Here is a 20,161-nt window from a genome sequence, read left to right as displayed (position 1 = left end):
AATAGGTTGGATCAATTAGATTTTGAGTGTAAATTAACACAATGAGTTAGGAATGGAGTTCACAGCTGTACAAGTTATTCAGTGAAGACAATGTGAAGCTGTTTTCATTGAGTACTTCATTAGGGAGGGAGGTAGACACATTTTTATGACCGGGCTTCATGCTGTTGTCAAGCTGTTCATGTTTACTTGATGACAGGAAATTGGCTTTAAAAAAAAAGAACAATAAAACCAATCAGTCTAAGAAAATTGGAGAGGAAAGAGGGAGAAGCTATCCAAGGGGAAAATTTGTAGGTTGCTGTTTGTGTGTCCAAGCAAAACTGTACAGTTGATCTTTTCTGTATCCTTGCCTTTTGACTAATACTTTTTTTGCCCAGTTCTGGCTGAGATAAGTTCACTAATGATAATTCACAGGCTAAAATCAATTGGTGATTAAAAATCTTACTCCAACAACATTATGAAAGAGTCTGAATATTGTTCACACTGTGCCATTTGATTTGCATTTTGAAGTATTCCCCATAACCATCCTAGTAACAAATAAATCATCTGTTCACTTTGTTTGATTAAAAGAGTGTGAACTGGTCAATTTGTGTTACTTGTTCAACTGGTAGTCAATAGGTGGAATAATGCTCTGTTCCAATGATAACAACTTCATCAGGTTCCAATCAGAACAACACAGTAAATTCAGAAATAAATATAACAACATTTAATCTATTATATTTCAGGACTAGAAAGCAGATTGAAGGATGCCATCTTCTAGCTTCAGGTTGTTTTAGGAAGTACTTCAGAAAGGAAGGAAATAAGAAGCATTGATAACAGGCTTTAAATTAACTGATTATTCCTTTGGGATATTTTCTATGCTACCAGTTCGAACTAGAGCAACAATTCTCAGCCCCATTTCAAATTGTGTTCCTGACTGCAGTGAAATTCATGGAGTAATGTACTGGCTTTTCCTGTGCTGTTTAACCATTTACTGTTCTGCAAATCTGCCTGTTAGAAGGCTTCTTGTAATCCAAACTAAATTGTAATAAAATGGTTGCACACTGTAAACTGTGATGCCCTTTTGCTTGCTTTTGCAGACCAAACACTGTTTAAAACCAACAAAACTACTGGAGTCCAAATGGAAAAATCTCGGACCTGTCTCAAGTACCTCATGTTTCTGTCCAATAGTTTAATTTTTGTAAGTAACTGACTGGAGACATTTATGAAGAGTTGAGAATGGCTATCTGCTCAGAGAGGGGACCTTGGTAGAAAACTCTCAGAATATTCATGAGATTGGTAAATACAAGATATCATGCTAAACCCTGTGTCCATGGAAACAGCCAATGTTACTCAATAATTTTAATCAAATCCATACTGAGTAATTTTAATAAAGACTAGATTATAGCTTAATTGTATTGCAAGATAAAAATACTTTACCTTTGAAACATTTATGAAATTATATCCAGAGGTTGTGAAGATAATTATAGGATTCTCAGTGAATTTTAATGCAGGAGCCTAGAGCTCACTGTAATAACTTTGTTCTTTCTGGTCTGTTACAGGCAGGAGGTATTTGTCTGCTGGGAGTTGGCATCTGGGTTACAACCAATCCCAATGGCTTCAAGAATATTGTGGCTACAAACCCATTAATATATACTGGGGCTTACATCATTCTGTCAGTCGGAGTAATTCTCTTCTTTCTAGGGTTCTTAGGTTGTTGGGGAGCCATCCGAGAGAGCAAGCAACTGCTTATGACTGTACGTATGCCAATCTTAAATCCTTTACATTATTTTTGATTGTTCAGAGGTATATGAATGAATGCGAATATTACAACTTGTATTTCACTCAAGTAACATCCCAATACCCTACTTAATAAAGGAGCCTGTGTACGAATGTAAAAACAGGTACACCTTATAAATTCCCTCAACACTTAAAAAAAATTGAATTGGTGTAGAATGGGCTGAGCCAGAATCTGTTGTCCATTACTGAATGGCTTGTAAGAAGGCACAAAAAAACTGGGTGCTACAGAATAGGCTGTTTTGCCATTTCAGAATGAAATTAAGATTCATCCACAATGTTTTGATCTTGTAGTCACTTATAAACCACAACGGTTCATCTTTTTCAGAGGAAATTAGTAAACTAGATTCATTTTATAAGCCAACTATTTCATGGTTACCATTAGCAGTGCTAGTGTTTTGGGCAACACAGTGTTGCAGATTGTACATCCCACAGTGTCAGGGACCTGGGTTCAATCCCACCCTTCGGTGCTGTCTATGTAGAGTTTGCACGTTCTCCCTGAGACCATATGGATTTCTTTCAGGTGCTCCAGTGCCCTAAAGATGTGCAGGTTGATAGGTTGATTGGCCACTGTAATTTCCATTAGTCCGTAGATTAGGGTTATGGTTAGGGTAAAATAGGTGTGTAGGGTAATGCAATTGGGAGAAATGTACATAATTCACAACAACCAACACTGAGTTGGGGTTTCACTTTCAGAGGCTGCTCTGACGTGATGACATTATTACGTAAAGGGTTTTGATGCGCTTTGGAGTTCAATAAAATGTGTTATGGGTTTCATTAAACATAAAATGCTTCACTTTGTTTTATTTGTGAAAACTTACAAGTGTAAAAATGAGTGACTGATGGGCTGGTGGACCAAGGGGCCTGTTTCTATGCTATATGACTTTATCAAATTAATTTTAGCTTGTTAACTTCCTTGCTCTTCAGTTACGATTGAAATGTCTTTGGGCAGTGCAGCCAATCCAATTGTGACAACCTATAAAGGTATTTATAAGCACTGAGTGACTTACTTCCAGTGGGTCCTGTAAAATATTGGCACAGACCCAAGAAATTCTAAATATTGGCTCATCCTTTAGTATTCTTGACACATTTCCAGAGAATCAGATTCAGTATACTTGGACACGATTGCCCAGAAGTCATTAAAATTGTAAACTCCAATCCCACTCTGGAATTATCAACAGATAAAATCAATTGAAAGTTCAGACTGAAATTGAAGGGAGCAGTGCATTGTTAATAATGTGTTCTTTTCAGATAAGATATCAACTTTTTGGTAGAAGATTCTCTTTAAAGAGCAATGGAGTCCTGTCCAATGTGTCCTAGTTAACATTAATGCATGAACTAATTCATTCATTATCTTGTTAATTGTGGGATTTTCCAGTATTGGATCTATTGTGTTTCCTTTTTCCTATAATACAACATGTAAAACACTTCATTAACAGTCAATTGACTGTAAAGTGCATTAAGCCTGCTGGGATTCTGATTGGTGCTATACAAAGGCAGGACTGTTTATTTTGTTTTCTGTAAATAATAACAAAATTTTCTGAACATTACTATAACCTTTAGATTACTTTTACCAAATTCTTTTTTACAAATTTCCTAGGCTAAAACATCTTTAAGTATTTTGTAAGCTAGCTCCATATAAGGTGGAAAGTTTTGACTTTTAGTGACATAGCCTTTAAAAATTTCTGATATTACAATTCCGTGTTCTTTTCTACATCACTATTATTGGAATGAAAGTCCGCTGCAATTTATTCTGTCTCACTGTCAGAAAATGTGGAATTATTTCTTCATCTTTCTCTTCCATCTTCCCTTGCTCTAACAATCAGGAAATTTTGAAATGAAGTTTCAGCATTGGTGATCACCATTTCCACTTCTTAAACTTTGTGATATATGTTAAATTGAAAGATAGGGCAGCCGGAACATGAGAGAAGAGCCATCTGTAGGGGTTCCTACAAGTCATACATTATCCTGGCTTGGAAATGCATTAGTGTTCTCTCATTATTGCTAGATCTAAACTTTTGAACTCCCTACTCAACATCACTGTGTGGGAGCTGGGGTGGCATTCACTATATGGAGTGTAGTGGTTAAAGAAGATGGATTAGCAATAAATGCAGGCTTTGCTAGTGACTACTATAACCATAAAAGTGAATATAAAGATGTACTTTATTCAATTTTATTTGCCATACACACATATGGGAATTTGCTGTGGTGCGTTTATGTGACAAACAACAAGAAGGAAAAATGTTCAACAGTTATTAAAAAATTGGATAAAGAGTTAGAGGTTAAAATATGGATATGGAATAAAATATGCATAAATATATTTACAGTATAAATATCACTTTAAAAGTGGTTTAAAGTATTTACAGTGCAGTGTACTGATTGGGGTGAAAGAGGGGAGGGGCTAATCAGAATGATTGATTAGATTAACTGTCTGGGGCAGGAAACTTTTAAGATGGCACGAAGGTTTGTTTTAACAACCCCATAATGCTTTCCAGAAGGGGGCTTTTGGAAAATGTAGTTTTTGCCTTGGGTAAATTCTTTGTCTTTCACTTTGTTTTAAATTCACTATCCTTTACACTGGCCTTCACTTCTTCATCCAAGTCTAAAATTATTATAAAATGACCTATAAAAGACCAAATCTGAGTCGTTTTTCAGGAGTTAATGGAGAAAGCAGAAACTTGGAGAGTATTTTTCAGAACATATGTTCTAGGTTGTGAACAGACCCTGCTGGTGATTCCAGATCTCTATTTCATCTTTCATTTCTTGTGCAGAACTATGTGTTATGTACCATGTGGATTATTTTTAATCAGAATATCTTAATTTCTCTAAACCATCATTTTGAACAAAATGTAATATGTATGTTACATCAATAATGTCTATTTTTGGCTTAAACCTGCAAAAACTGGTATCTTTGCAATTGAAACTTTGTAAATGAGACAAGTTGGCTAGTTTCAGAATTACACAGGCTGGCACCTTCAATTATTGAAAGCCTGAGAAACACCCTGAAACGAGTCTGAAATGGCTTGATATGCTCTATTTTACATTTCTTAAATATGGATTGCTCTTTTTCTGTATATATAAAAAAGATAGAGGTTAAAATAGGGATATGAATAAAATGTACATAAACTCATAAATATCAGCATGTATTTGCAATGACGCAGCTTTATGACTTTGCTCTTCCTCACACCATGATTACAAGAATTATTAGTTCTCTCCTGTCATTTGCAGTTTTTGCTGCTTATTTTGATCATTTTCATCCTGGAGCTGATAGCTGCCGTCCTTGCGTTGGTCTTCCGAAAGCAGGTAGGTACAATCACCAGAAATAAATCTTAATTTTCAGCTATTTCTTTGCAATTATGGTATCCTAACTTCCATACTGCTGTTTACTTTCAGATCCGAAAGGATTACTTCTTAAAGGAATTGCAGATGAAATATAAAGGTGACAATTCTACTGATGTCTTTTCAAAGACTTGGAATGTAATCATGGTGGATGTAAGTTTATTTTAAGGAAAGAAATATTTCTCTCCCGAACTAATGTAAGTTTGGGAGCTGACACAACAGGTGTCAGCTGCCAACTTGTCGCTCAACTAAGTGAGTCTCAACAGCCAGTTTGAGCATGTAATGCATCTTAATTGTGGGTGCTGACCATGTTGTTGCTGTTGGTGTTCCTTTTCGCACCTCGGATTGCATTTTTGCCATTTTTGTAGCGTTTGACTGTTTTTCATGTGGCCGAGTTGCTTGCCCAGTGCTCAACCCAGCACAGATGGAAAGCGTGCAAGAAGCTTGCTGGATTCCAACTTGGAACACTGGCTTTGAAGTTCTGTGCTGACGCCACTTCACCACCAGCCCGCTATTTGACCACGTAATGCATCACACATGAGTTGATTCCATCTTCATTTGACAACAACAATGAAACTTTTGGTGGGAGGGGGTGGGGGGGGGTCAAAGGATAGTTTTTCAGACCAGGAGACATCTACTCTACTCTTCTGACGCGACATGCAGTGGAGCAGTGTGGTTGGTTGTGATACATGGGCAACATTCTTGGACAAGACCACTTTACTCACTCTTGACCTATTGACTCACCATTTCTGATAGCCATGGGGTTCACACACTATAGGCAGTGGGTATTTTATGATGTTTGTGCATCAAAACCTTTTCTATTATATTTGTTATTATTATTAATTTACTGTAGCTTGTGCTTCCCATACATTCAACCTTCCCACCCACTGTACTGAACTGCACATTTGAGAGTGCTGTGTCAGTAACTGTTTGCGAATCTGCTGTGATACACTGCCTGACCCTCTGAGCCTATCAAAAGTGTTCACTATTCATTCAATCTAATCTGACTTTCTTGTTGGACCTTCAAACCTTTTCATTTTCTATTTTGTTAAGGCAAATTCCTGTAAAAGGCATAACATTTATGACTTGTCATTTCAGTTTTCCTGCTGTGGTGTAAATGGACCTCGTGACTTTGGACAGAATTCCACTTTTTACCAGCTTTTCCCAAACAGACTGCTGCCTGAAGCATGCTGTAAAAGGAATAACACTTCACCGGTAGAGCACATCCTAGACAGGAGCAAATGCGTACAGGGAGATGCTGGCTACATAAACAACAAGGTAACTGTTATCTACCTGAAGCAGTTTTTGTATAGAGAAGCAACACACATAAAAGTTGCTGGTGAACGCAGCAGGCCAGGCAGCATCTCTAGGAAGAGGTACAGTCAACGTTTCGGGCTGAGACCCTTCATCAGGACTAACTGAAGGAAGAGTTAGTAAGAGATTTGAAAGTGGGAGGGGGAGGAGGAGATCCAAAATGATAGGAGAAGACAGGAGGGGGAGGGATGGAGCCAAGAGCTGGACAGTTGATTGGCAAAAGGGATATGAGAGGATCATGGGACAGGAGGCCCAGGGGGAAGGAAAGGGGGGAGGGGGGGAAAACCCAGAGGATGCGTAGGGAGCGATCCCTGCAGAAAGCAGAGAGAGGGGGGAGGGAAAAATGTGCTTAGTGGTGGGATCCCGTTGGAGGTGGTGGAAGTTACGGAGAATTATATGTTGGACCCGGAGGCTTCCTTGTCCACTTGTCCCCCCCATCTCTCCCCACCGATCTCCCTCCTGGCACTTATCCTTGTAAGCGGAACAAATGCTACACATGCCCTTAAACTTCCTCCCTCACCACCATTCAGGGCCCCAGACAGTCCTTCCAGGTGAGGCGACACTTCACCTGTGAGTCCGCTGGGGTGATATACTGTGTCCGGCGCTCCCGATGTGGCCTTCTATACATTGGCAAGACCCGACGCAGGCTGGGAGATCGTTTCGCTGAACACCTACGCTCTGTCTGCCAGAGAAAGCAGGATCTCCCAGTGCCCACACATTTTAATTCCACGTCCCATTCCCATTCTGATATGTCTATCCACGGCCTCCTCTACTGTAAAGATGAAGCCACACTCAGGTTGGAGGAACAACACATAGTCCCACATAGGAGATTAGTGGGCAAAATTAGGGCACATGGTATTGGGGGCAGAGTACTGACATGGATTGAAAATTGGCTGGCTGACAGAAGACAAAGAGTAGCAATTAACGGGTCCCTTTCGGAATGGCAGGCGGTGACCAGTGGGGTACCGCAGGGTTCAGTGCTGGGACCACAGCTGTTTACAATATATATTAATGATTTAGATGAGGGAATTAAAAGTAACATTAGCAAATTTTCAGATGGCACAAAGCTGGGTGGCAGTGTGAAATGTGAGGAGGATGTTATGAGAATGCAGGGTGACTTGGACAGGCTGGGTGAGTGGGCAGATGCATGGCAGATGCAGTTTAATGTGGATAAATGTGAGGTTATCCACTTTGGTGGTAAGAACGGGAAGGTAGATTATTATCTAAATGGAGTCAAGTTAGGGAAAAGGGAAGCACAACGAGATCTAGGTGTTCTAGTACATCAGTCACTGAAAGCAAGCATGCAAGTACAGCAGGCAGTGAAAAAAGCTAATGGCATATTGGCCTTCATAACAAGAGGAATTGAGTATAAGAGCAAAGAGGTCCTTCTGCAGCTGTACAGGGCCCTGGTGAGACCACACCTGGAGTACTGTGCGCAGTTTTGGTCTCCAAATTTGAGGAAGGACATTCTTGCTATTGAAGGAGTGCAGCGTAGGTTCACAAGGTTAATTCCCGGGATGGCGGGACTGTCATATGTCGAAAGATTGAAGCGACTGGGCTTGTATACTCTGGAATTTAGAAGGCTGAGAGGGGATCTTATTGAAACATATAAGATTATTAAGGGATTAGACACGCTGGAGGCAGAAAGCATGTTCCCGCTGATGGGTGAGTCCAGAACCAGAGGCCACAGTTTAAGAATTAAGGGTAGGCCATTTAGAACGGAGTTGAGGAAAAATTTTTTCACCCAGAGAGTGGTGGATATATGGAATGCTCTGCCCCAGCCAGAAGGCTGTGGAGGCCAAGTCTCTGGATGTTTTCAAAAAACAGATGGATAGAGCTCTTAAAGAAAGTGGAATCAAAGGTTATGGGGATAATTGTCTATTGTCTATTGTCTAACACCTTATATTCCATCTGGGTAGCCTCCAACCTGATGGCATGAACATTGACTTCTCAAACTTCCACTAATGCCCCACCTCCGCCTTGCACCCCATCCATTATTTATTTATATACACACATTCTTTTTCTCTCTCTCTCCTTTTTCTCCCTCTGTCCCTCTGACTATACCCCTTGTCCATCCTCTGGGCTTTTTCCCCCCTCCCCCTTTTCTTTCTCCCTGGGCCTCCTGTCCCATGATCCTCTCATATCCTTTTTGCCAATCAACTGTCCAGCTCTTGGCTCCATCCCTCCCCCTCCTGTCTTCTCCTATCATTTTGGATCTCCCCCTCCCCCTCCCACTTTCAAACCTCTTACTAGCTCTTCTTTCAGTTAGTCCTGACGAAGGATCTCGGCCTGAAACGTCAACCGTACCTCTTCCTAGAGATGCTGCCTGGCCTGCTGTGTTCATCAGCAACTTTTATGTGTGTTGCTTGAAATTCCAGCATCTGCAGAATTCCTCGTGTTTGCGTTTTTGTATAGAGAAACGTGATGCAGTACAATGAGTTAAATGTCAATCTACAAGCATTACGAAGCAAAGACATGTAAGCAGATGAGATAAAGATCAGCTATGATCTAATTGAAGTTTGGAAGGTCTCAAAAGGCCTTTCATCAGGATTCTGGTCTCAGCCCAAAACGTCGACTTTACTCTTTTCCATAGGTGCTGCCTGGCCTGCTGAGTTCGTCCAGCATTCTGTGTGTGTTGCTTGGATTTCCAGCATCTGCAGATTTTCTTGTGTTTGTGATCCTACACTTCTGCTATTTAAAGTTTTTATCAATTATTTAGAACTTGCTTGGAGTTGAATAGAGAAGAAATTATTGATGACAACTACCAAGAAATTGTTGGTGCATTATCCTTAGAATATTTGAGGATAAGCCTCATTAACAATATTATAGCTGCTTTAGTTGTGATATTACTGGTCCTCCAACATGACCAAAAATGGAATGAAGGAAAGAGCTAAGATCTTGCTCTCAGTGCATCTAGAAGGGCAGGGGAGAAAGATTTTGGTTAAGACATTCTACCCCTTTGCTGGGAGCAGCATTTGCATCTTGTCTTGCCTGAGGAGGAATGCATTCTGTGGCTAAGACTTTTTAAGAACAGTGGGGACAGGTTCTATGGGCAAGTATTCCAATATATTCAGACCTTGACCTCTCTGCCTGCAGAGACCAAGGTCACTGATACCCTGAGGTTCTCTCTACAGGGATTGGTGTTGGGACCACTTCTTTTTGCATTGTATGTCAACAATTTGAATGAGGGAATTGATGGCTGTGCCAAGTTTGCAGATGATACGAAGATGGGTGGAGGGGCTGGTTGTGTTGAGGAAACAGGGAGGATGCAGAATGACTTAGAACAGATTCGGAGAATGGACACAGAAGTGGAAGGTAGAATACCATGTCAGGAATTGATGACTCTGGGCCTATACTTGTTGGAATTTAGAAGAATGAGGGGAGATCTCGTTGAAACCTATTGAATGTTAGATAGAGTGGATGTGGGGAGGATATGTTTCCAGTGGTGGGGAGTCTAGGACCAGAGGACACAGCCTCAGAATAGAGAGATATCCATTTAGAATGATGAGGAGGAATTTCTTTAGCCGAAGGGCAGTGGATCTGTAGAATTCACTGCCACTGGTAGCTGTGGAGGTCAGGTCATTGGGTGTTTTTAAAGCGAAGGTTGATAGGTTCTTAATTAGTCAGGGCATGTAAGGCTACAGGGGATAAGGCAAGAAAATAAGCTTGAGAGGGGAATGGATCAGCCATGATGAAATGGCAGAGCAGACTCAATGGGCTGAATGGCCTCATTCTGCTTCTATGTCATATGGTCTTATGGTTTTATCTCATTCCAGAGACTGGTTCACATACCTGCTAAATTTGCAGGTTGAAGTTAATTATTGTGGACAGGTTACAGAAGCTCTTTGTTCTGACTGGTGGCATGGGAGAGCCACATAAGCACATAGATTCTCCCACATTGCACTCTATCCTGAATGTTCAGGAGCATTCCAGAGACTCCCAGCCCAGAGCTCTTTGTCAAATAGGAAAGCTGTTTCTCCCTGAGAGTGCAGACAATGGATAGATTAGCCCAGTGTTCTGCTTCCAGGAAGCTCACAGGATTCTTCACCCTAAGCAGGTCTTGCTGTGCCTTCCATGGTTTAGCGGTTACACCAGGCAGATGCTTGGAGCTTGGTGGGTTAAAGTTCCTCCCTCATCCTGGATTCCTGTGAGCATTGGAGAGTGGAATTATAGTTGCAGTCGGAGAGCCATGAGAATCATTCTGGAAAATATCAGCAGGTTCCTCTAGATCTGCAGAGCAACCCACTCTGCCCTTTAATGGTTCAGTTTCACCTCAGCTCCATTTTCCTAACGTATCCCCAGATCCACTGATTTCTTGAATAACGACAGTGCGAAGGCTTGCGCCTACGATCAAACTGACTGAGTCTGAAATCTACTGCCCCCTCTTTTGATCTTGCGCATTGGAATCTCTTTCCAGGCTCTGATTCAACCAAGCTCTCTGTACATCTGTAGAAGGTTGCAAGAGTCTTTGGTGACAAACCAAATCTCCTCACACTCCTAGCAAAGTCTAGCTGCTCGCGTGCCTTCTTCAGGATTGCATCAATGTGTTGGGCCGGAGTGGATTCTCTGAAATGTTGATGCTGCTCACACTTTCCAAGGCTGACTCTTAAAGAGGATTGCTGGGAGTTCTTCAGACTTTCTGTTCCTGAATTCCACAATCAATTCCTTGATCTTTCTGACATGGAGTGCAAGACTATTGTTGCAATGACACCCAACCAGCCAATCTCTCTCGCTCTCATATGCATCCTGGTTGTCATCTGAGATTCTGCCGACAGTGGCGTCACCGGCAAATTTATAGATGGCGTTTGAGCTGCGCTCAGCCTCACAGACATAAGAATAGAGAGAGAAAAGCAGTAGGCCAAGCATTATCCTTGAGGTGCGCCTGTGTTCATTGTCAGTAAGGAGGAGACATTATTATTGATCCACACTGACTATGGTCTCCCATTGAGAAATTCAAGAATCTAGTTGCAGAGGGAGGTACGGAGACCCAGATTTTGAAGCTTTTGAATTAGTGCTAAGGGGATGATGGAGTTGTATGTTGAGATATAGTAGGTGTGTGTATTGGTGTTGTCCAGGTGCTCTGAAGCTGAATGGAGAGCCAGTGAGACTGTGTCTGCTGTCATGGCCTGTTGGCTAATTGTAGTGGGTCCAAGTATTCTAATGTTTCTGGGAGAATACTTTGGGAGAGTTGGGCATTTTTCGCATTACCAGACACATTACCAACATTATCTTGAAGTAATAATTCAATTATGCTGTCTTAATTTGCAAATATTCTGGGGTGAAAGTGTATGTGAGCAAAAGAATGGCTGCCAGGAAAGAGAACAAAACCAGGATTGGAAACTTTTCAGTGCAGAGAGCCATAAAAAAATAGATTTTATGATGTTCACAATGAAGTGAGTCAAAGTTTTTCAGGTCAATAAATTAAAGTTAAATATTTGATTCAATTACTCTGGGTCAGTTGAAAATCAGAAAACAAGCCTTTCTGTATTTTTGTGTCTGTCTGGGACTTGCAGCTGAAATGAACACTAAAATTTGTCCACAGCATCAGGATAAAGCTTCAGCTCATGATTAGAAATAGCTGTTTGCAGATGGAAAAAGTGTGGGAAATCACCTCAGTAGAATTTGGTATAGAAATGTTTCAGTTTAGCTGGAAAGATGCGATTTGACTGATGAGGTCAGATGTAAGTTGTCCCTTTCCCCGAAGCCAAACATTCAGATTGTTAAGTTAGAAGGGAAGGTTGATAAGTGAATGAACATCAAAACACAAGGCCAGTTCATAAGTTCCTGGATGGTCACAGACATTTCTTCTATCATCAAAAAATCTTCTGATTGCTGACAGTAGTGACTTCAACATTTTACCTGTTTCACCTGCCTATCAGTTTCTGCCATCAATCCATTCCATAAATGTTTGTGTCTTTCTTTAGGATATGACATTGACTGGGAAGGTATTGACATCTACCAGCTGCCCTCACCCAGGGTTTGCCAGATTGAGTTTTCTGGTGGACTGTTACAGTAATGCTGGAGGAACTGAGCTGTACATTCACCGCACTTCACTTGCCCTTCATTGATGGTGGGCCGTTTGTCAAAATATCAACCTGGCATTTCCCAATCCAAACCCAAAGACCAGGTTTCACCCCAGCAATTGATGAACAAGTCTGTGCCCATTGCCTGCCTGAAAATAGCTTTATTCTCATTGCTGCCTCCTAAACCTCAAACTTTTAAACTCTCTTGTCACACTAAAGACAGTCAACTGGGCTGTAACTGAGAAATTAGAAGTTTTGTCTGCGCCAAGGAGGAACACATGAAGCTTGCTGGCGTGTCATTGCAGCGTGGAGAAAATGGCACTTCTTAGACCCGACATGTGGTGCTGATCAGTCATACGTCTGAAGCTTGGGGCACAGCAGAGCATCCTGTGTGCTATTCATAAGCAGTCTTTCACAAAATCTCCATCTGTGAAAATATGACATGTATGTGATATTAATTAAGCTCTATCCCCTTGTGGCTGTTTCTGACTCTTTTATGGCCGCGATCTGTTTGTCTGAACGTGCAAAGTTTTTTGAAACAAAAACGAAAGGTTGGGAAATCTTAGCATCTGTGGACAGATTAATAGTCAACATTTCGGATCTGTGACACTTTTGCTGTTGTTGCTTGCCCTGCTGACTTTCACTGTGCCACCTGATTTTACTCGGAGATTTCCAGCGTTTGCAGTTGTCATGGTTTTCACTTTTCACCTATTGTCCTACAGGCACTGTTGTGACTCATTTTCAAGGTGATTCATTTGACTCTGCAACTTTCCCCTTGCCAATTAATATTTGATCTACTGTCTTTAACAGAACAGCGGCCCAGATCTTGCCTGGACCCTCACATAAGCACTTAAATGGGTGAAGCTTGTATTTGCAGGCATAGTCTAAGGTCCAATGTTCTGCTTCAGGTAAGTGCTGGCTTTTGGGTATTCATTCTGTGCTGGTGAATTTCTTATGAAAACCAGCAGGAAAGCCGAAACCTCTTCAGTTTTGTCAGACCTGCCATTCGCTGAACCTTTGCCAGGATAATCTGATACAAGTAAAGCAGACCCATTCACTTCAATGGGAAGGAACGGCCACGGACCAGTTGGAGAGTAGAAGGTAGCTTACCCTTTATGTGATTTAATTTAAATGAAATTATTATTTCGAGTTTGATTAAATGCCTTTTAATACTCCAAATTTTGAAAAAAACATGGTTTTATATATTTTTGATATTTAATGCAAGATGATTTTGAATTTCTGGTGAAGACATTTGTAATCATTCAGTCTCTTTGACAGCTTTGATTCTGCAATGGGGCTGTCAAATCTAATGCCAATTTAAACGTTTTCACTTCCTATTACAGAACACGCATTGTTCATTGATATTAGAAAGTGCTGGAGTTACATTTCACATTTCAGCACCCCTAGATCCCTAAAATCGAGGGATTTTACTTTCAGGGCAAGGTGTTTGGAAGGAAAAAAGCCTTCAGACTACTACCTTGTCCCAGTATATTTTATTTGCTGATTGTATATTGGCTTTAGAAAAATGGAAATGGTAAATTAGAATTGAAACGGATTTAATAAAAGCTTTCTCCCATGCTAAATACTGTACATGAATTGTGTCGCTCAATAACATCTGCATGGAAGACAGCCTTTGTCCACGGTCGGGACAGAACTTAGCATCATGAAAATTAATTGAAACCTAACTCCTTGTTGATAGAATTGGATGATTAAATTTATGGTAAACAACTGAAAGATTGAATTGTTCTCCAGTATAGAACTTCTTGCCACTGCTTACACTGTAAAGGTTAACTTTTGTGATAACTTGCCTGATTTCCTCCTCTATACAGAATTTTTTCAGGAAATTGCAAATTCCCGGAGATTTCAAGTGATTTACATTCCTCAGATTAATGTGCCTTGGGACATGAAGTTCTGAGTTCAGCCAGCCACTTATAATTGGAGAGTGTCTGTGCTGTGGCTGGCTGGAAGTCTCTGTGTCCAGGAAAGAATCAGTGTGGGGAGCCCAAGTTCCTGCCAGGTCATTTCCATTCAAGCCTCTTGAATCATTATATATTCATTGTTCATTTTTGTTTCTTTATCTGTCTTTGCCCTTTCTCTGAAGGTTAGTTATTTGTCTGATTCTCATTGCCTCTGAGCTTCTCAGTTTTTAAAGGTGCCTTGCTCCTCAGGGTCTCTGCTGGTCCCTCAGTGCTCCTTTGATGACTGTCCTGTTCTCAATTTCTTGTTGTCCCTCAGTGTTCTCTCACTCCAGGTGGAAGAGTGTTCCTTCACTCTTTACAAACTCTCCTTGACCCTCCACTGCTCCATCACTTCCTGTAGTACCCAGTTATCCCTCACTTCTCATTGCCACCATCTCTTTTCTTTCTGCCTTAAAGTCCTTTGGGCTTCTTTTTCCAAATATCCTTCGGTCTGATTGGCTAGAGAAAGGGGTAGTATTTGAATTTTTGATTGGTTGTAAGGACTTAACGGACTCCCTCAACCAGGCTAAAACATTGTGGTACTGGATTGGCCCACTGGGTGTCTTGGCTGACAGTCCTACACGGGCATGGTTTTAAGCAGATCCGACAACGCGCACCATGAAAAGAATCAGAATTCGATATAATATCACCAGTATATGTTGTGAAATTTGTTGTTTTGCGGCAGCAGTTCATTGCAATACATAGCAATAAAACTATAAATTATAAGAAGTACAGTATATATAAAAGATAAATATGTGGTGCGAAAAGAGAGATAAAATACTGAGGAAGAGTTCATAGATTCATTGCCCAGTGGTGGAGGGGAAGGAGATGTTCCTAAAACCGTGTGTGTGTGTGTGTGTGTGTGTGTGTGTGTGTGTGTGTGTGTGTGTGTGTCTGTCTGTCTGTCTTTGGGCTCCTGTATCTCCCCCTTGATGGTAGCAATGAGAGGAGGGCATGTTCTGGGTGATGGGATCTTTCATGATAGGTGTCTCCTTTTTGAGGCATCGCCTTTTGAAGGTATCCTGGATGCTGAGAAGGCTGGTGCCCATGATGGAGCTGGCTGAGTTTACAGCTTTTCCAATCCTGTGCAGTGGTCCCTGCATACCAGATGGTGATGCATCCAGTTGGAATCCTCTCCATGGTATTTCTGTAGAAATGTGTGAGAGTCCTTGGTGACATACCAAATCTCCTCCAACTCCAAATGAAATATAGCCACTGCCATGTGTTTTTTGTAATTGCATCAATTGAGCCCAGGATAGATCCTCAGAGATGTTGATACCCATTAACCTGAAACTCCTCAGCCTTTCCACTCTGATCCCTTGATGTGTTTTCCCTCAACTTTTCCTTCCAGAAGCCCACAATTAATTCTTTGGTCTTACTGATGTTTAGTGCCAGGTTGTTGCTGCGACACCACTCAACCAGCTGATCTATCTTGCTCCTGTACGCCTCCTCATCACCATCTGAAATTCTGCCAACGGTAATTGTGTTAGTGGCAAATTTGTACCGTAGATGGTGTTTAACCTGTGCCCAGTCACACAACTGAGGGTGTAGAGAGAGTAGAGCAGTGGGCTAGGCACACACCCTTGAGATGCATTAGTGTTGATTGTCAGCCTGAATGAGATGTTATTTCTGATCCACACAGACTGTGGTCTCCTGGTGAGGAAGTTAAGGATCCATTTGCAGAGAGAGGTCCAGAGGAGCGTGTTGATTAGAACTGAGGGTATGATTGTTGATGCACCTTCAATTACTCCAAAAGACTGAAGTAGGGTAAATACTGAAAGGCTTTTATTCGCAGTAAAATATGACTTCCAGCATGCTGAGTGTCTGCCCCTGGATTGAGGGGGAGGAGCAGGGTGAAATCACCTTTATTCAGGGGTCAGTGGGAGGAGCCACAGGGGCAGTCAACAGAGAGGCGCGTCCAGACAGTTAACCCAGTTACAACATATATATACGGTTTACCACAATGGTGTTGAATGCTAAACTGTAACCAGCAGTCTGATGTAAGTATCACTATTGTCCAAGTGATCTTAAGGCTGAGTGGAGAGCCATGAGGCCGCATCTGTTGTTAATCTATTTTAGCAATAGGCAAACTGCAGCAGGTTTCACATCCTTGCTCGGGAGTTGATTCTAGTCACGGCTAACCTCACAAAGCACATCACAGTAGCCTTTGCCCAGTGGTCATTTCATCATAATTGTTTGAGCCATCAGCAACAGAGCTGGTGTGCCCCTCTCTCTCTGGAGGGGCTACATTTCCCTCCACCTTTCTTAATCCAAACATGTCTGACGATTAACTGCATACAGATTTTCCCCTGAAACCCATCGCATGCTCTCTGTGATGTGCCAGGACCTGAGCTGCTGTATCTGTGTCTCAGTCATTGTCTTCATTACCAATTAACTCAAGCCCCTAGGTTGTGGTATCTCCTGGCTATCTAAAATGAAATAACAAACAATAATATCCGAAGAAAGGCAAATATGGAGCATTTGAACCTTACAAGGCCAGAGTGAGGTAGAAGTGATATGTGAGAAGTATGACAAAGTATGAAGACGTACATCTTCACAGTTCTTTGCTGGCCACTGCCTCTGTGGCAGCAGTGGTCGTGACTGAGAGTGTCCATGTCCTGTGTGCCCCTGGACAGTCCCCTGCACAAGATACTTATTCAATAATTGATTCTTTGTATGTGACGCACTTATTAACCTTACTTTTTTTTCAGGGATGTTTCTCAATGATTGCAGAGAATTTTCGGAACTACGTCCATTTAGTTGGCGCTTTCAGTATAATAGTGCTCTTAATTGAGGTAAGGTCACTTTCAAATATGTAAAGGTATTGAAAAGGTAAACAGGTTAGTGAAACTGAGCATGATAGACTCATTAAGATTTATAAAGGGCTGTGGGATTGCCTTCCAGTTGTTGCCCTCATTTTATAAAATGAGTTTCCCTCTTGCTCTCTACGTATGTGCTGTACATTTCTTCACAATAAGAGAATAAGTACGTATACATGAACAGGCAGGTGAAGAGTAACAAGATAAATATAGTACTGCCTAACTGGAAGATAACAAGTAATTTTTGAACTAAAAGACCACCTCTGGTTGTTTTGTCAAGTAAAGTAAGGAAAATTCAATCTTGAAAGAAGAAAGAAAGATCAGGAATGTAATTTCTGGTCTAAATAATTTACTACCACTTTGGTTTGAACATGGTCCTGTCGAATGTTGTGCTTTGTTTTGACACTGTAGATATACCAGAGGGTGCGATCATGAAAAATGTTTGTGACTTCAGGAGAGGATGGGGGAAAGATTAATTTACCAAGCTGGCAGCTGAAAGCATTGACTAGAAAGGTGGCCATGAATAACTGTGCATGAATACTTGGTCTTGAGCATTTGCTAAATCTGGGTGGTAGACCATGCAATAACTTCCACTGTCTTAAGGGAATTACAATGAAACTTATCTGTCCTATATTGAAAAATCCCTATTGGTAGTCAATCTTTTAAGGAGAAGAACGACAAAAATACAGAGATAAATAATGGAAGCCTAAAAAGGTTGAAAATGTAAAAGTTAGTTAGCAGTAGGCAGAGAGAAATAGAGTTATGGGAAACAGCATTGAAGAGAAGCTGAGGTCAGCAAGGATCAACCATAGTGAGGCAGATTTGATGGGCTGAATGGCATAGACTTGGTGTATTTTTATGTGCTTTTTGACTTAAAGTTTCATGCTGTGACCTTTCATCAGAACTTGAAAACCAAGGAAACGTGAGTTTAGGCTGCCGACAATATTCTTATAGCTTCTTTGCCCTGATGATAAGGTGGAGAGAACAGAGGGAATTTCTTTGGTTGGCTGGAAATCAAGGGAATCTGGGTGAAACAAATGGTGTTGTCATCACCTTAGAGAGGGTGGTGAATACTTGTTAACTGTAGATAGATAGGATGTGAATAAGAGTGTAGGGAAAAACAACCAAACAACATTGACCTTGCAAAGCAGGAAAGGGAAGTTTTTGGAAATCTGAAATAAAAGGCAATGCTGTGCTCAACAGATGAGCTATCATTTTGGTAACATGAAAATAAAATGAAAAGATTAAGATGAGAAATATCTCAAATGATGTAATTTCTATCTGAGGAAGTCCACTTCAGTTGAGATGTTGTGCTAGCAACACTCTTTCCCATTTTCTTCCACTTTACCTTCTCATGCAACACACCCAGTATCCTCATGTAAAACATCCAGTATCCTCAAGTTCTCTCTGGGAAACAAACTGTGGGAAAAGTTCTATGTTTCAAACAATAGTTTTAGTTAATGGGGAAAAAAATCAAGACATCAGAAGATGAAAATAAGATTCTTGGATGGGTCATTGCCTCCCAGCTGACAGGGTCAGGGACATTTTGGAATGTGTCCACAGCATTCTTAAGTAGCAGGGTGAGCAAACAGAGGTCAAGGTCCATGTTGGTACCAATGACATGGGTAGGATGGGTGACGAGGTCCTGCAGAGTGAGTTCAGGGAGTTAGTTAGGTGCTAAGTTAAAGGACATAACCTCTAGGGTTCTGATCCATGCCATGTGCTAGTGAGCCCAGAAATATGAAGATTATACCACTTAACGCATAGCTAAGGAGTTGGTGCAGGAAGGAAGGCTTCAAATATGGATCATTAGGTTCTCTACCAGGGACAGTGGGATCTGAACTGAAGGGATGATTTGCACCTGAATTGGAGCAGGTTAGTATCCTAGGGGAAGGTTTGCTGGTGCTGCACAGGCAGGGGATTAAACTAGAGTTATGGGGGGGGTGGAGTGGAATGGGAACCATGGTGGCAGAACAGATAATGGAGTAGTTGTGCAGAAAGATGTTGTTAAGCCTACGTACAAAGTTAGGAATCAACAGGTTGATCATGGTGGGACTAATATTCTGAGCTACGTACATCTCAATGCAAGGAGTATTGTAGGAAAGGTGGATGGGCTTAGGGCATGGACAATTGTGGAATTCTGACAATGTAGTCATTAGTGAGACACGGTTGCAGAAAGGGCAGGACTGGCAGCTCAGTGTTCTGGGGTTCTATTGTTTTAAACATGATAGAATGGGAGAGGTTAAAGGGCAGGGGTGGCATTACTAGTCGGGGAAAATGTAATGGCAGTGCTCAGACAGGACAGTCTGGAGAGCTCATCGAGTGAGGATTTATCAATGGAATTGAGGAATAAGAAAGGTATGATGACATTGGTGGGATTATATTATAGACCACCCAACAGTCCACGGGATTTAGAGGAGCAAATTTGTGGAGAGATTGTAAACTCTTTCAAGAAACATAAAGTTGTGGCTGTAAGTGATTTTAACTTTCCATACATTAACTGTGACTCCCATACTGTAAAAGGACTAGATGGGAAAGAGTTTGTCAAATGTGTTCAGGAGACTTTCCTTAATCTGTACAGAGAAGTCCCAACTAGAGAGAGTGATATTAGATCTCGTATTAGGGAATGAGACTGGACAGGTGACAGAAGTTTGTGAAGGGGAGCACTTTCCATTTAGTGATCATAATGCCAATAGTTTCAAAGTAATTATGGAAAAGGATAAACAACAAGAATTCTGCAGATGCTGGAAATTCAAGCAACACACATAAAAGTTGCTGGTGAATGCAGCAGGCCAGGCAGCATCTCTAGGAAGAGGTGCAGTCGACGTTTCAGGCCGAGACCCTTCGTCAGGACTAACTGAAGGAAGAGTGAGTAAGGGATTTGAAAGTTGGAGGGGGAGGGGGAGATCCAAAATGATAGGAGAAGACAGGAGGG

At 41.3% G+C, this 20,161-nt stretch overlaps 1 protein-coding gene across 3 annotated transcripts in view; it reads left to right on the top strand.

Moving 5' to 3' along the window:
* The window catches only part of LOC134355559 (tetraspanin-18-like), a 167,894-nt gene that overhangs the window by 135,900 nt on the left and 11,833 nt on the right, over nucleotides 1–20,161 (top strand). For all 3 annotated transcript variants that reach the window (XM_063065594.1, XM_063065596.1, XM_063065595.1), the window contains 6 exons: nucleotides 1,077–1,177; nucleotides 1,539–1,733; nucleotides 5,002–5,076; nucleotides 5,167–5,265; nucleotides 6,211–6,390; nucleotides 17,119–17,202. In XM_063065594.1, coding sequence (XP_062921664.1) covers nucleotides 1,077–1,177; nucleotides 1,539–1,733; nucleotides 5,002–5,076; nucleotides 5,167–5,265; nucleotides 6,211–6,390; nucleotides 17,119–17,202 — 734 coding nt within the window. The remainder of the gene's footprint in view (nucleotides 1–1,076; nucleotides 1,178–1,538; nucleotides 1,734–5,001; nucleotides 5,077–5,166; nucleotides 5,266–6,210; nucleotides 6,391–17,118; nucleotides 17,203–20,161) is intronic.

Source organism: Mobula hypostoma, chromosome 13 (assembly GCF_963921235.1).
Source record: "Mobula hypostoma chromosome 13, sMobHyp1.1, whole genome shotgun sequence".
NCBI classification, from domain to species: domain Eukaryota; kingdom Metazoa; phylum Chordata; class Chondrichthyes; order Myliobatiformes; family Myliobatidae; genus Mobula; species Mobula hypostoma.
Note: the sequence above shows the minus strand (reverse complement) of the source record. Positions and strands in the feature narration are given on the sequence as shown.